The sequence below is a fragment of the Meles meles genome, chromosome 18 (assembly GCF_922984935.1).
Source record: "Meles meles chromosome 18, mMelMel3.1 paternal haplotype, whole genome shotgun sequence".
Taxonomy (NCBI): Eukaryota; Metazoa; Chordata; class Mammalia; order Carnivora; family Mustelidae; genus Meles; species Meles meles.
The window spans coordinates 2,325,163-2,340,035 of record NC_060083.1 but is presented as its reverse complement, the minus strand read 5'-3'; the positions used below and the strand labels follow the sequence as shown (position 1 = coordinate 2,340,035).

Sequence of the window (14,873 nt, the reverse complement as noted above, 5' to 3'; positions counted from 1 at the left end):
ATATTTGAGTTTTCATTTTTTTTTAAGATTTTATTTATTTATTTGACAGACAGAGATCACAAGTAGGCGGGGAGAAGCAGGCTCCACGCCGAGCAGAGAGCCCGATGCGGGCCTCAATCCCAGGACCTTGGGACCATGACCCGAGCTGAAGGCAGAGGCTTTAACCCACTGAGCCACCCAGGCACCCCTGCGTATTCATTTTTTGACTGTTAAGAATAATGCTGGTAGGAACATTCATGCACACATTTTTATGTGGCCATGGATTTTCCTTTCTCTTGGGAATATGCCTAGGAGTAGAATTGCTTTCTCATATGATAGTTCTCTGTTTGCCATTTGAGAAATGACTAGACTGCTTTTCCAAAGTGGCAGTACCTTTCCACTGGTGTTAGTTTTTAAAAGGCAGTATGTTCATTTAAAATGCAGATTTCATGCTTAACTCCCCCAGGATTCCAATATAAAATTGCATTTGTTTTTGAGATTTTAAATGTTAAATTATACATTTATTTATCCATGAGTAGTTTTGTTCTTCTAAAAAGGATGGGCAAGCTGAAATGGGAAATAGCCTGATTTCTTTTTTCTTTTTTAAAGATTTTATTTATTTGAGAGAGAGAGAGAGAGAGAGAGAGAGAGAATGGGCGCTAGTGAGGGATAGGGCAGAGGGAGAGGGACAGGCAGACTCCCTGCTGAGTGGGGAGCCTAACATCGCGCTCGATCCCAGGACCTCAAGACCATGACCTGAGCCGAAGACATACACTTAACTGACTGAGCCACCCAGGCGTCCCTAGCCTGATTTCTTTTTTTTTTTTTTTTTTTTTTTTTTTTTTTTTTTTTAAAGATTTTTTATTTATTTATTTGACAGAGAGAGATCACAAGCAGACAGAGAGGCAGGCAGAGAGAGAGAGAGAGGGAAGCAGGCTCCCTGCTGAGCAGAGAGCCAGACGCGGGACTCGATCCCAGAACCCTGAGATCATGACCCGAGCCGAAGGCAGCGGCTTAACCCACTGAGCCACCCAGGCGCCCCCCTAGCCTGATTTCTTGATGAAAGAGAACTTTCTGTACTCAGCGTTTGTCTTAATGGGCCTGTGTTCTTTTAGCCTTATGTTCTTCCTCACTGGGTGTATTCTACCTTCTGGCTTGGGTAAATCTCATGGGCACATTCACTAGAGGTGAAATGTGATACTTGGAAGTTAACTTTTGTAGGTTGAGGGGACCCCTGAGGGCTGAAATCCCTCTTGGGCAGTTGGCCAGGCCCTGTGCGCCAGAGGGTTGCATTTGCTTATAGACATTTCACACACAGTTTTCTTGCAGGCCAGCAGTGGTCCTGATTCTGAGTGCGGTGTTGAGGGCTGGGCTGGGGCTTTAGTCTAATGCTGGATCCTTGTTTCTGACAGATGACCTCTGGCTGCTCTGGGTGGGGAATGGATTTGAGGTGGGTAGACTAGAAGCAGAGAGAATAGATGAGAGACCCGAAAGAGAACGAGTGCGGGCATAAGGTATGGTGGTGAAATGGAGTTTGAGGCAAGGCAGGCCGGAGTCTGGAGGTGAGGCCGCCAAGTCCTGGCAGCTGGCAAAGGCAGCGGAGGAGACGTGGATGAAAGTTAGGTTTCTAGCTGGCTGGACGGCTCTTGGTTCCATTGCCGTGACAGTGGGCTGGAGATTGAAGAAAGAGCAGCAAGGGAAAGACAGCTTGAGTTTGGTAAGAGTTAAGTTTGAGGTTCCCGTGACACTTCCAGGTGGAGATGTATCCATCATGCTCAGGGGAGGACCCAGGTTGGTATGTGATCCAGGGAGGGCGGAAAATGAGAAGAGCCAGAGTTTGAAATGAACCCAGAGGGTCCCCAACGTCTAAAGATACCATGAGGCAGAAACCTCTGAAGGAGAAAGAAAGGAAGGAAGGTGATTTTGAAATAGTGGTCTTCAAACTGGCTATTTGCCTATTTCTCAAAAGATATATTATACATTTTTTTTTTAATATTTATTTGACAGAGAGAAATCACAACTAGGCAGAGAGGCAGGCAAAGAGAAAGGAGGAAGCAGGCTCCCTGCGGAGCAGAGAGCCCGATGTGGGGCTCGATCCCAGGACCCTGGGATCATGACCTGAGCCAAAGGTAGAGGCTTTAACCCACTGAGCCACCCAGGCGCCCCATATTATACATTTTTAAGTTGACATCAGAGGTTTTTCGTACGTCTTAAAAGGTGAATATAATTTGTCATCTGGAAAGAATATTGACGTTTTAAGGCAAAAGCGCTGCAGTACATTTTAAGCTTATCTGATGGAATCTAACGATTTGATTTGATGGCCTCATCCGCTTCGAGTGATACTGTATATGAACAAACTTGTCCCCGCCAGAACTTCTTATTTTCTTCCTTTTTTCCTTGGAACTCATTTGTTGATTTTTTTTTTTCACAGAAGTATCCTAATGTGATTCATTTTGATTGTTGAGAGTCATTTATTGATCAGCCTATCTCCTGTTTTACAAAAAAAAAAATATGTAGAAGGATCTGTTTCTAAAAGAAGATAAAAAACTTCTGGATTGAAATACAATTATTATTACAAGATTGATCAGAACAGCAATCATTTAAGAAAATGAGAAACATGGGATGCCTCGGTGGCTCAGTCGGTTGCTTAAGCATCTGCCTTTGGCTCGGGTCTTGACCTCGGGTCCTGGGATTGAGTCCTGCATCAAGCTCCCCGGGGAGTCTGATTCTCCCTCTGCCTCCTGTTCTCCCTGCTTGTGCACTCTTGCTCTCTCTGTCTCTCTCTCTGACAAATAAATAAGATCTTAAAGAAAAAGAAAATGAGAAATTTATCAAATATAAGTAAAATTTCATGGAAATGCATCCATGCATTAATGAGATAGACGGGGCTGTTTTCAAAATATTACTTATTGATAGAATAAAGGCAGAATGTACTCTGTTCTTATGTTTTATTCTTATGAAGGTACCACGAAACCTTACTCACAAAAACAATTTCTCATGAAGGGTATATCCTAAATTACATATTTATCTGAGACGAAAATGCTAGTTCACAACTGAAGTTCTTCAAGTTCGTTGAAAGCACACATTTGGGAACTGTTCGCTTGCAGAAAGGATTTGTTTCTTTGTAGCCCTGGTGGTATTTACCCTTGGGGTCAGTGCTCCAGTGACAGGTCCAAGAATGCTGAGCCGGAAGCTTTTTGGGTGTGCAGGTGGGAGAAGGACAGTTGTGGGAGAAGCTGAGAGGGGAGAGCTTCAGGTCTGTTGTGCAGCAGGCCAGTGTAGGTACAGAGTGGATCAGGAAGCCCGGAATATCTGGAAATCGACTGTTTTAAAATGATCTGTGCTTCCCGGTGGAGACCCGCTCTGTTTGCCAACAGAAGACTGTTGTGTTAGACCATGACGAGCAGGGCAGACAGCGTCCTGGAAACCAAGAGGCGAAGAGTTTCGGGAAGGGTAAGATGTAGCAGACGGTCAGCATATGTCTAAAAATATTCCCTTGCTTTCGGTGTCAGGAGGTCCTTGCTGACTTTTAGTGAGTGGTGACCTCTTGTCATACGATGAGACGGTGGGGGAGTAAGTCAGAGTCCGCTGAGTTGAGTGAATGGAAAAGACTAACTGGTGAAAGAGAGTGTAAATCATCCTTTCAGGCAGTAGTAACCTTCTAATACAAAATTTTTGTGGTGGCCTTTCAGCTCTCTCTTTAGTTCCTAGGGGAGTCTTTATTACTCATGAGTCTAAGGATTAATTTGTGTGTGAACTTTTTTATTGTGGTAAAATGTATGTAACATAAATTTACTATTTTAACCATCTTTAAATGTTCCAGTTCAGTGGCATTAAAAACATCCCCGTTGTGCAACCATCACCACTATTTCCAGAACGTTTTCATTACCCCAGAGAGAAACTCTGTTCCCATTAGGCAACAATTCCCCCTCCCCCTCTCCTCTCAGTCCCTGGTAACCTCTAATCCACTTTCCTTCTCAATGAATTTGCCGTATCAGTGGAGTCTTACAATAATTGTCCTTGTGTGTCTGGCTTGTTTCACTCAGCATAATGTTAAGGTTCACCCGTATTGTGGCATGCGTCAGACCTTTATTCCTTTTTGTGGCAGGATAGTCCGCTGGATGAAGCATATACCACATTTTGTTTACCCATTTGTCTGTCAGTGGACAAGGGTTGTTTCCTTTTGGCTGTTGTGAAGGATGCTTGAACTCTGGTGTACAAGTGTCTGAGTCCATTTTTAGTGCCGTTGTGTCAGAGTCCCTGTTTTCAGTCCTTTTGGATATATACCTCGTACACCAGGTGGGATTGCTGTGTCATATGGTAATTCTGTGTTCAGCTTTTTGAAGAACTACAGAATTTTTCCACAGTGGCTCTATAGTTTTACATACATCCCCAGAGGTACCGCACCAGGTTCCAGTTTTTCCACATCTTCGTAAACACTTGTTGTCCCTTTTTAAAAACAAGTTAAGCCACTCTACTAGGTAGTAAATGGTACCTCATTGTGGTTTTGATTTGTGTTCTTTAATGATGAATGATGTTGACCATCTTTTCATGTGTTAGTTGGCCGTTTGTATATCTTTGGAGAAATGTCTGTCAAATCCTTTGCCCGTTTTTTCTTCTCTCTCTCCTTTCTTTCTTTCTTTCTTTTTTTTTTTTTGGAGGGTGATGTCTTTTGATTCTTCATTTGTGGGAAGGATTTCTGTATATTCTGGATATTAAAAGCTTTTCCGGGGCGCCTGGGTGGCTCAGTTGGTTAAGTGTCTGCCTTCAGCTCACTTCATGATTCCAGGATTCTGGGATGGAGCCACAAGTTGAGTGGGCTCCCTGCTCAGCGGGGAGTCTGCCTCCCCTCTGTTCCTCCCCCCGCTAGTGTGTGCGCTCTCTCTCTCTCAAATGAATAAATAAAATCTTTTTTTTTATTTTATTTACTTATTTGATGGGGGGGAGAGAGTGTGTGAGCACAAGCAGGGGGAGTGGCAGGCAGAGGGAGAAGCAGGCTCCCCATGGAGCAAGGAAGGATCTCGATGTGGGGCTCCGTCCCAGGACCCTGGGATCATGACCTGAGCCAAAGGCAGACATTTAATTGACTGAGCCACCCACGCGTCCCTGGAATTGTTTTCTTAATTTCATTTTCACATTGTTCATTGCTGGTATATAGAAATATAACTAATTTTTGCATGTTGAATTTGTATCCTGTAGTGTTGCTTTTATTTATTTATGAGCTCTAACTTTGGGTGGATTCTTGATATTTTTCTACATATGAGATTATGTCATCTGAATAGAAATACTTTATGTCTTCCTTTCAGATTTGGAGGCCTTTTATTTCTTTTTCTAGCTGAAATGTTCTGACAAGAGCTCCCAGTACTAGATTGAAGACAAATGGCAAAAGCAGCCATCCTTGTCTCCTTGAGGCTTTCTACTGCACTATAATTTGCGACATCATTGTGGATTTTAAGAAGATAATGGGATTTATGTCTTGAATGAGATTTGATTTTTTTTTTTTTTTGGACAGAGAGAGATCACAAGTAGGCAGAAAGACAGGCAGAGAGAGAGGAGGAAGCAGGCTCCTTGCCGAGCAGAGAGCCCGATGCGGAACTCGATCCCAGGACCCTGAGATCATGACCTGAGCCGAAGGCAGAGGCTTAAACCGCTGAGCCACCCAGGCGCCCGAGATTTCAGATTTTTAAAAAATACTTTTTTGAGAGCCCTAGAGAGAGTGTACACGCACACACACTCAAGCAGGGAAGGGGGCAGAGGGAGACGGGGAAGCAGGCTGCATGCTGAGCAGGGAGCCCGATGTGGGGCTTCATCCCAGGACCCTGAGATCATGACCTGAGCTGAAGGCAGACACTTAACCAACTGAGCCAAACTGGTGCCCCCAGATTTTGAAATATAGTTTTATAGACATCAGGGTTTATTTCATCATCTCTTCTAAAAAGGAAACCCAGTGATGGGGTGGCTGGGTGGTTCAGTCAGTTGGGCAGCCAACTATCGATTTCTTCCCGGGTCATGGTCTTGGGTTGGACTCTGTGCTGGGTGTGGAGCCTGCTTGGGATTCTCTCTCCCTCTCTCTCTGCCCCCCACCACCTCCTCTCTTAAAAAAAAGAAATAAGTTGGGGCGCCTGGGTGGCTCAGTGGGTTAAAGCCTCTGCCTTCGGGTCAGGTCATGATGCCAGGGTTCTGGGATGGAGCCCACATCAGCCTCTCTGCTTAGTAGAGAGCCTGCTTCCCTTCCTCTCTCTCTGCCTGCATCTCTGCCTAATTGTGATCTCTGTCAAATAAATAAATAAAATCTTAAAAAAAAAAAAAAAGGAAAGTTAAAAAAATAAAAAGGAAACGTAGTGATAATCCTTTTCATTGAGAAATGTTTTGTTTAAAGCTTGGCCACAAAGTAAAATGTTGCTTCTGTAAATACTTCAGTAGGAAAGGGAAAGTGAAATTAATGAACACCCACACATGATACCTGGTACAGTACTTCATGTAAAGGATCAGAGACAGATTTCAGACTTTCAGGACACTTACATGCTTGCAGAAGCTAGACAGAATACGTATTTTGGGGGTCAGGATTTCAAAGCAATGTTATATTTCCACTCAAGAGACTCATCTTTAAGTCTTAGTATCACAACTCAAGTCATTTACGTTTCCATGTACAGTTGCTGGGAGATTTGTTTTTTCCTGCTTGTTTTTATCATTGGTTCAAAATGGTGGCTGTTCTAGTTAAGATCGTACTAAATTCAATTATTATAGCATAAGTTTTAAAAAATATTTTAGTGTTACTCCTCAGCAACTCTAAATTTTCTGCAAATTGAAATCTTTGGTTAGGTCTTTCACTTTCCTGCTGCTACTCCGGTCTCCCCTGAAGAATCTTCTTTCTATTAGAGTTAGAAGTTTAATAGCACTTTATGTATATTCTTCTTCTGGGTTGGGGGAAGGGGGGGCAGGGGTTCACTTTAAAAGTAAGCATAATTTTTTCATTTATTTCAAAGTCCAGCCAGGGATGTTACCGGGAAGTTGTGCATCATTTTACAATTTTCAAGCATTTCTTTCGTTTTTATGTGTTAGGCCTCAAGAAAGGAGAACTGGCTATGAACAGTTTCACTCGGGGCCGTCCCCCGTGGATCATGATTCACTGGAATCCAAGCGACCACGTCTGGAGCAGGTTTCCGATCCCCATTTCCAGCGCGTCAGCGCTGCGGTCTTACCTGTAGTGCACACGCTGCCAGAAGGGTTGAGGTCTTCTGCGGATGCTAAGAAGGTAAATATTTGTTCTCTTCCCCTGTGGAGTTGTCGGTCTGTAATGTTGATTTAGCCATAGCCAGGCGCAGCGCCCGAAAGAAAGTCTGATTATGCCAGTCTCTAAAGGTTAGTGCTATGGGAAAGTAAAAATTTTGTTAAACAAAACTGAAAACCACACACTTAGTGCTCTAGACTTTTAAACTCGGTACTTTTGACTTTTGGTAAATGAAAACAATCTGAGGACTGCTGTAAAGAAAAATTGCTATTGAATGAATCTCAAGCACTTTGTACTGGCTCGCTGGGCTGTAAAATGTGGTCAGTGGTTCTCAAGATGACCACAGTTTTGTTAAATTTAAATTAAATTTAAAATAATCCCCTTAAATTCAGTTGCAATTGCCATGCTTGTAATTTTTGTAAAGAAAATAATTTTTTTTTCTAATTCATGTAAGAAATAGTTTCATTGGAAAACTTGACAATACAGAGGAAAGACATTACCTGCACTTTTTTTAAAATTTAAATTTTAGTTAACATAAGGTATAATATTGGTTTCTGCAGAATTCACTGATTCATCACTTACCTATAACACCTGGTGCTTGTCACAAGTGCCCGCCTTAACCCCTCATCCACCTAGCCCATCCCCACCCACCTCCCTGCATCACCCCTCCGATCGAGCTCTGTCCTTAAGAGTCCCTTATGACTTGTTTCCCTCTCTCCTTTTTATCTTTCCCCCCTTCCATATGTTCATCTGGTTTTGTTCTTAAATTCCACATATGAGTGAGATCATATGGTATTTGTCTTTTTCATACTTATTTCACTCAGCATAATACCAGCTAGCTTCATCCACGTGGTCGAAAATGGCAAGATTTCATTTTTGATGTTTGAGTAATATTCCAGTGTATATTCATGCCACACCTGTTTTTTGTTTTGTTTTTTTAAATTGATTCATTAGAGAGCATCAGCCAGAGCAGAGCAGGTGGGAGGGTTAGAGGGAATGGGAGGAGCAGACTCCCACTGATCAGGGACCCTGACCCAGGACCCCAGGATCATGACGTGAGCCAAATGCAGACGCTTAACTGACTAAGCCACTGGGGCACCCTGTGCCACTTCTTTACTCATTCATCAGTTGATGGGCATTTGGTTTCTCTCCATAGTTTGACCTGTAATTTTATAATGTTGGAGAGAACTACTTTTATTATGTAACTATATTTTGTGATATTTCACACAGTGTACATTGTGAATTTATGAGAAGGTTAAGATCAGACCTTTTCTTGTGTTTATTGTTACTTGCCTTTTGTGAAAAGCATGTTTGTGCATTGTGCCCTTATTTTGTTGCTCAGTTTATCTTTTTTTTAACTGTGTATTTTGCTTGTCATTAAGTCTTCAGATTAGGAAGTACCTGGCGCTTAGTAGGTACTAAATAAGTACTTGTTTTAGAAATCATCAACTAATTCTTTGATACTCTTTTAACACTGTAGTGTTAACCCTTTTGCTGTCCCTGCCCCCCCCCCGCCCCGCCCCTTTTGTTAGCAGATCTTTCTCCCATAATGTGTACTTACCTTCATGGCTAATGGTCCTTTTCAACTTGAGATCAGATAAATAAGTACCCACCCATTTTTGTTGAGTTTTTATGCAGTGAAAAGTGATTTAAAAGATAGTGAATATGGGGGCACCTGAGTGACTCAGTTAGTTGAGCACCCAACTCCTGGATCCAGGAATCAAAATTCCTGATTTTGGCTCAGGCCATGAGCTCAGGGTTGTGAGATCCAGCCCCAAGTTGGGCTCCACAACCTGCTTAAGATTCTCTCCCTCCCTTCTCTGCCCCCCTCCCTCTCTCAATCAATCAATCGGTCAGTCAATAAGGGGATGCTTGGATGGCTCAGTCAGTTAAGTGTCGGACTCTTTTTTTTTTTTTTAAAGATTTTATTTATTTATTGGACAGAGAGAAATCACAACTAGGCAGAGAGGCAGGCAGAGAGAGAGGAGGAAGCAGGCTCCCTGCTGAGCAGAGAGCCCGATGCGGGGCTCGATCCCAGGACCCTGAGATCATGACCTGAGCCGAAAGCAGAGGCTTTAACCCACTGAGCCACCCAGGCGCCCCAAGTGTCGGACTCTTAATCTTAGCTCAGGCCTTGGTCTCAGGGTGGGAGTTCATGCTTCACGTTGGGCTCTACACTGGACATGGAGCCTACCTTAAAAAATAAAAAAAAGATAGTGAATAATGTCTTTATTTTCAAATAGTTCTGCTAAAAAAAAAAGAGAAGGTAGGTGTGTGCTTACAGAGAGAAGGCAAAAATAGCAAAAGGTTAACCAGTGAAGGATAAAGGATAGATGCTTATCCATACTACTATTCTTTCAAGTTTTACATAAATTTGAAAATTTGCAAAATAATAGGTCAGGTAGGGAAAAAGCTCTTGTGATAAGCTGAAATGAGCTCAACTTCTGGGATTTTTGAGGCTTGCATCACCGTGTGAAATGTATGTATTATAGTCTGTGGGTTTATAAGAAATGTTTTATAGCATTAAAAAAGATACAGTGAATAAAAGTCTTCTTTCATGGCTGAATAAATTACTACGGGTGTTATTTATAGCTGTTGAATGTTTTAGCAGAAAGGGATCTTAAAGTCTCATTCATTAAAATGTGACATGTTGGATCATAGTAATTCTGTTTTCCATTGGATAGTGGAGAAAACAGATGTTAAGAAAAAGTAAGTGCCGTAGGTGTTGCCTCCTGAATTGGAATGAAGACCCATGACCCCTGCCTCCCGGTCCTACTTTTCCCCCGACTAAGTTGTAAAGTGTGACTTTTTATTTTATTTTATTTATTTATTTTTTAAAGTTTTTATTTATTTATTTGAGAGACAGAGATCACAAGTAGGCAGAGAGGCAGGCAGAGAGGGAGGGGAAAGCAGGCTCCCCGCTGAGCAGAGAGCCCGATGCGGGGCTCGATCTCAGGACCCTGGGATCATGACCCGAGCCGGAGGCAGAGGCTTTAACCCACTGAGCCACCCAGGTGCCCCCTCCTTTTTTTTTTTTTTTTTTTTAAGATTTTATTTATTTAGACTATTTTATTAAGAAGTAGGGATTTTGAAAGAATTAGCATTTGTTACTTTAGTTTAGTTTTTTTTAATGTTGTTAAGCCCAGGTGTATCTGTTATAGAAGAATTAGATAAGCCTGAAGGAGAAAGTCATTTTTATAGCCTTATCAGTTAGAGGTAGTTGTTAACTTTCTGGTCCTTTCTTCTGTCTTTTGGTGGGTATCTTAATGTGCTCACCTTGTACATTGTATGTAATTTCATTTTTGCTTAAGTATGTCACGAGCTTCTTTTTGTGTCAGTTAAGTTTGTAGCTATATTTTGGGGGGGTTTGTCATAAAAGCAGGTTACCTGTTTGTTCATTAGGGCGGTGATATATGTACTTCAGGCTGAGTTTTTGGTGTTTATTCTTTCTTCTTCCCATAAGGTAAATTAGCATTAGTAGGATGGATTTCAGGTCAGAGTCAACATATTTTTCAGGCTTTCGTGGTTATTTCTAGATTGTCCTGCCAGGGAGTGGGACCAATTTGTATTCCTGACAGCAGAGCATAGGGTGCCCAACTCTTCTCTTTTTCTGTAAGATTTTATTTATTTATTTGATAAGAGAGAGAGTGTGTACAAGCAGGGGGAGAGGCAGAGGGAGAGGAGAAGCAGGTTCCTTGCAAAGCAGGGGAAGCCCAATATGGGGCTCCGTCCCAGGACTCCAGGATCATGACCTGAGCTGAAGGCAACGACTTAACCTCTGGAGCCACCCAGGCGCCCCATGGTGCCCAGTTCTTGTGGAGCCTTGTTGATGCCACATAGTTGTTGCTTAAAAAAAAAAAAAAATTGTTAATTTGATAAATTTTAAACTGTATTTATTTGCTTTTTAGTAAAATTTGTTTTTCATTTGTTTATTGGTTATTCATTTTTCCTGATTTATGAGTTTTTTCATATCTGTTCATTTTTCTGGCAGTATTGTTTTGATTTTATATTGAGCTGTAGAGTTCACATTTTGGAAATGATTTTTCTCATTTGGTTTTTAAATGTCCTATTACTGTCTTGGTAAATAGAAGATCGTGTTTATTTAATCCATCAGTCTCTCTTTTTTTAATATATCTTTTGCTGTTGGCTTTTCTAAACCCAAGATAACATGAATACCCTTTTTTGTTTGTTTGGGGCTCCCTCGAATTTGCTAATAAATCTCATTAAATGTTTGCTACTATTTGGCTTTTATTGTGATACAAGATGTGAGGTAGGAATCCAACTCCTTTCCCAAAAGAGCTAGCAGTATGTTCCAGCACAAGATTATAAACTCCGTGAGGGTGAGCCTCGTGTCTGTTCTGTTCACCCTTCTACCTGGTGCCCATCATATAATATAGGAGGCTCTCAAGGAATAGTTTTTTGGGGTAGATATTTAACTAGAACAACAATCTGTGGATAATACTGCTTTGTAATAGTTCTTAGGGCATGTATCAGATCACCTGAGGAACATTTCGAAAATGTGCAGAATTGAAATATAATCTGCTTTGCTATATATGTGTTCTCTAACACAAATGAACTCACATGCATATGGTAGGAGAATATTTTAATACAATATATGAAGCCTTGGTGGTTCCTGAATGATTTTTTTTCTGTACGTTAATGTTTCAAAGCTCTCAGGATCAAGCTGTCTCATAATTATAAGAAGTAGCCTTCATGATGTCTGAAGACCTTAAGAAGATTTGAAAATTAGTGCATTCAAGAACTGCTCTGGGTTTCACTGTTAAGCTAACCTAGTGCAGATTCAAGTGTTGAAAGGAAAGCACAACGATAATATCTCCTGTATTCTTTGTTTTTAAGGTTGAGAAAGGTTGATAAAGATGCCCTGAATTAGATTTTTTATTTTGATGAAACATACTGTTTTCTGTTGGAAGCAAATGACCTCAAGGATTTACATCTTCACAACAGAAGCACGGACCACTCGGTGTAAAGCTAGCAAAGATTGACCGTAGGCTGAATTCAGCTGATTTTGGAGCTCAGTTGTACTATTACCTGTATCAGAATTGTTCATGTGTTTGTTTGTGCCCTGCTGACAAAGTTGTATGGGTTTTAAATAATAGCCATAATCCCGTTTTCCCCAGAAATCTTAGATTTAGCGTGTATTACTAGAGAATATGAGATTTTTCAGGAATACACATATTTTAGCTGAAATCTCTGTTCCAGGGTCTTTTGGAACAACCATCCCGGTACAGTTATGTGCATTCTTGGTTAGAACTGCTGATTTCCCAGTTACTTAATCGTTATTTAATATATTTAGGGCTTCATAGTCCTATGAACTATGCTCATCCTAGGCTTCTTACAGCTTGGAGAAAACTAGTACCTTAATCTAAAATTCATCTGCTTTACAGTATTGCTTATATCTTCACCTTAGACTGGAAATTAATAAACTTTGTGTGTTTTTGTGTGTGTGTGGACAGGGTGGTTGATCTTGGGTGAGGGATTTTCCTTGTGCTCTATTTCTCTCCTGATTTGGAGGTAGAATGGCTGACATATTTGGGTTAAGAGATCTTATGTGTGCTGTAGCGTGGGCAGGCCTGGTTGCCCTTTAGAAGGGTAGGTCTAGGTGTTAGTAGCCACAGAAGTTCCTAGGTCATTTCTGTATCTGATTCTTGGAAAGTCTGACAACTTTTTGTTAGGAACTATGGGCCATATCATAGCTTCTAAGTTGGGTGGGCACAAGATTTCACATGGAGTTTGTAGTTTTCCTAGCCTACAAGTTCAGACCTTTTGAAGAGCCGCTGTAAGGAGATGGTTAAGAAATTGGTATCTTCCTTTGTTACCATTGCGTTATTATTTCCCCGGATATTCTCTGTAATCTCACTGTTGTTAACTAAAGGCTGTTTGGCGTCTGAGCCATCTCATTCTATGTAGCTTTTAAGATATTCAGAATAGCGAGCGGTACGTCTACACTCCGAAAGTGGTACAGATGTCAGTGGGGTGTGTGGCCCATGTGCGTGTGTGAAAATGGCTCCTTCCGGACACCAGCCGTGTGCGTACACGGCTCTGCTGTTTTCAGATGGACTTGCCCAGTCGAGTGAATCTTCACACTGACAGTGGCTATTAGAGAGGAATTAACTATCGATTCTCTCCTCTAAAGGATCCAGCGTTTGGAGGCAAACATGAAGCTCCATCCTCTCCAATCTCTGGGCAACCCTGTGGAGATGATCAAAATGCTTCTCCTTCAAAACTTTCAAAGGAAGAGTTAATACAGAGTATGGATCGTGTAGATCGAGAAATTGCAAAAGTAGAACAGCAGATCCTTAAACTGAAAAAGAAACAAGTAAGTGATTTACTGGTCTTTTATTGACATTCTAAGAATGTATGTTTGTCTTTCTAAAGAAGCTAATGTTGAGTTTTACATAGCTTTCAACTCTATGTACATGGAATCATGTCTCGTGTATTGTGACTTCCCTTTTTTTTTGCTCTTAGTTTCCTTAGTTGTGTCCACTCATTTCCCCTGCTGTGTTTTCTGATGACAGAGAGCAAATCTTGTTGTCCGTTCTGTTTTTGAGCTTACTGGAGGGGTTGTTCCTGGTTTGCTGCTGTTGGATGCAGTGGTGCTGTGTTTGGTTCACGTTTAAACCAGTTGTCTCGGGCACGGGCACAGGAATGGCGTTGCCTGGCTCGAGTGTGCGCTCATCTTTGAATGTATTAGATGATACCAGACTTGCTAAAGTGGCAGCTCGGTCCTGCATTCCCACCACAGCCTTACAAGTTCATTTGCCCATACGCTTGTTTTCACTTGGTCATTTGTTTCAGCTGGCTGTGAAATAGCTCTCACTGAGGTTTCACGTTACATTTCCGTTTTAGGAATGAGAGCTTATTGTTGTTTGCTTATAAGAGTTATTGGTGTTCCTTATGTGGATTGTTATTTTGTCGTTTTCTTAATTTTAGTGTTTCCTAAAGTCTCTTGCCACTTACGTGTATGGCAGCTGTCTCCTCATTTGTGGCTTGTCATTGTGCTTTTTGGGGATGGGATGAAGTTTTTTTCTTAATTGAAATAAATTCATATACCATAATGTTAATCCTTTTAAAGTATACAATTTTAGTGACTTTTGATGTATTCATAAAGTTGTGCCACTATCACCGCTATGTAATTCTAGAACATTTTTATCACTTCAAAAAGAAACCAAAAAATAAAAAAGGAGAAACCACATATCTGTTAGCAGTTACCTTCTACGCTCCCTCCCCCTAGCCCCTGGCAACCACTAATCTGTTCTGTGTCTATATAGATTTTTATCTGGACATTCCAGGTCAATAGAATCATATAATATGTGACTTTTTGTGTGTTCGTTCATTTAACATGTTTTCAGGATTCACCCATGTTATATTTTGTATCAGTATTTCATTCCTTTTTATGGCTGAATAAAATCGCACTTCATGTGTGTGCTGTGTATCGTTCTTTGATTCATCAGGTGATAGACGTTTGGGTTGTGTTCACTTTTTTTTATTTTTACCTTTTTTTAAAAAAGATTTTATTTATTTAATAGAGATCACAAGTAGGCAGAGAGGCAGGCAGAGAGAGGGGGGAAGCAGGCTCCTCGGCGAGCGGAGAGCCCGATGTGGGGCTTGATCCCAGGACCCTGAGATCATGACCTCAGCCGAA

At 41.4% G+C, this 14,873-nt stretch overlaps 1 protein-coding gene across 1 annotated transcript in view; it reads left to right on the top strand.

Moving 5' to 3' along the window:
* The window catches only part of NCOR1 (nuclear receptor corepressor 1), a 148,589-nt gene that overhangs the window by 31,847 nt on the left and 101,869 nt on the right, over positions 1-14,873 (top strand). The window contains 2 exon segments of the mRNA XM_045984665.1: positions 7,042-7,234; positions 13,365-13,547. Coding sequence (XP_045840621.1) covers positions 7,042-7,234; positions 13,365-13,547 — 376 coding nt within the window.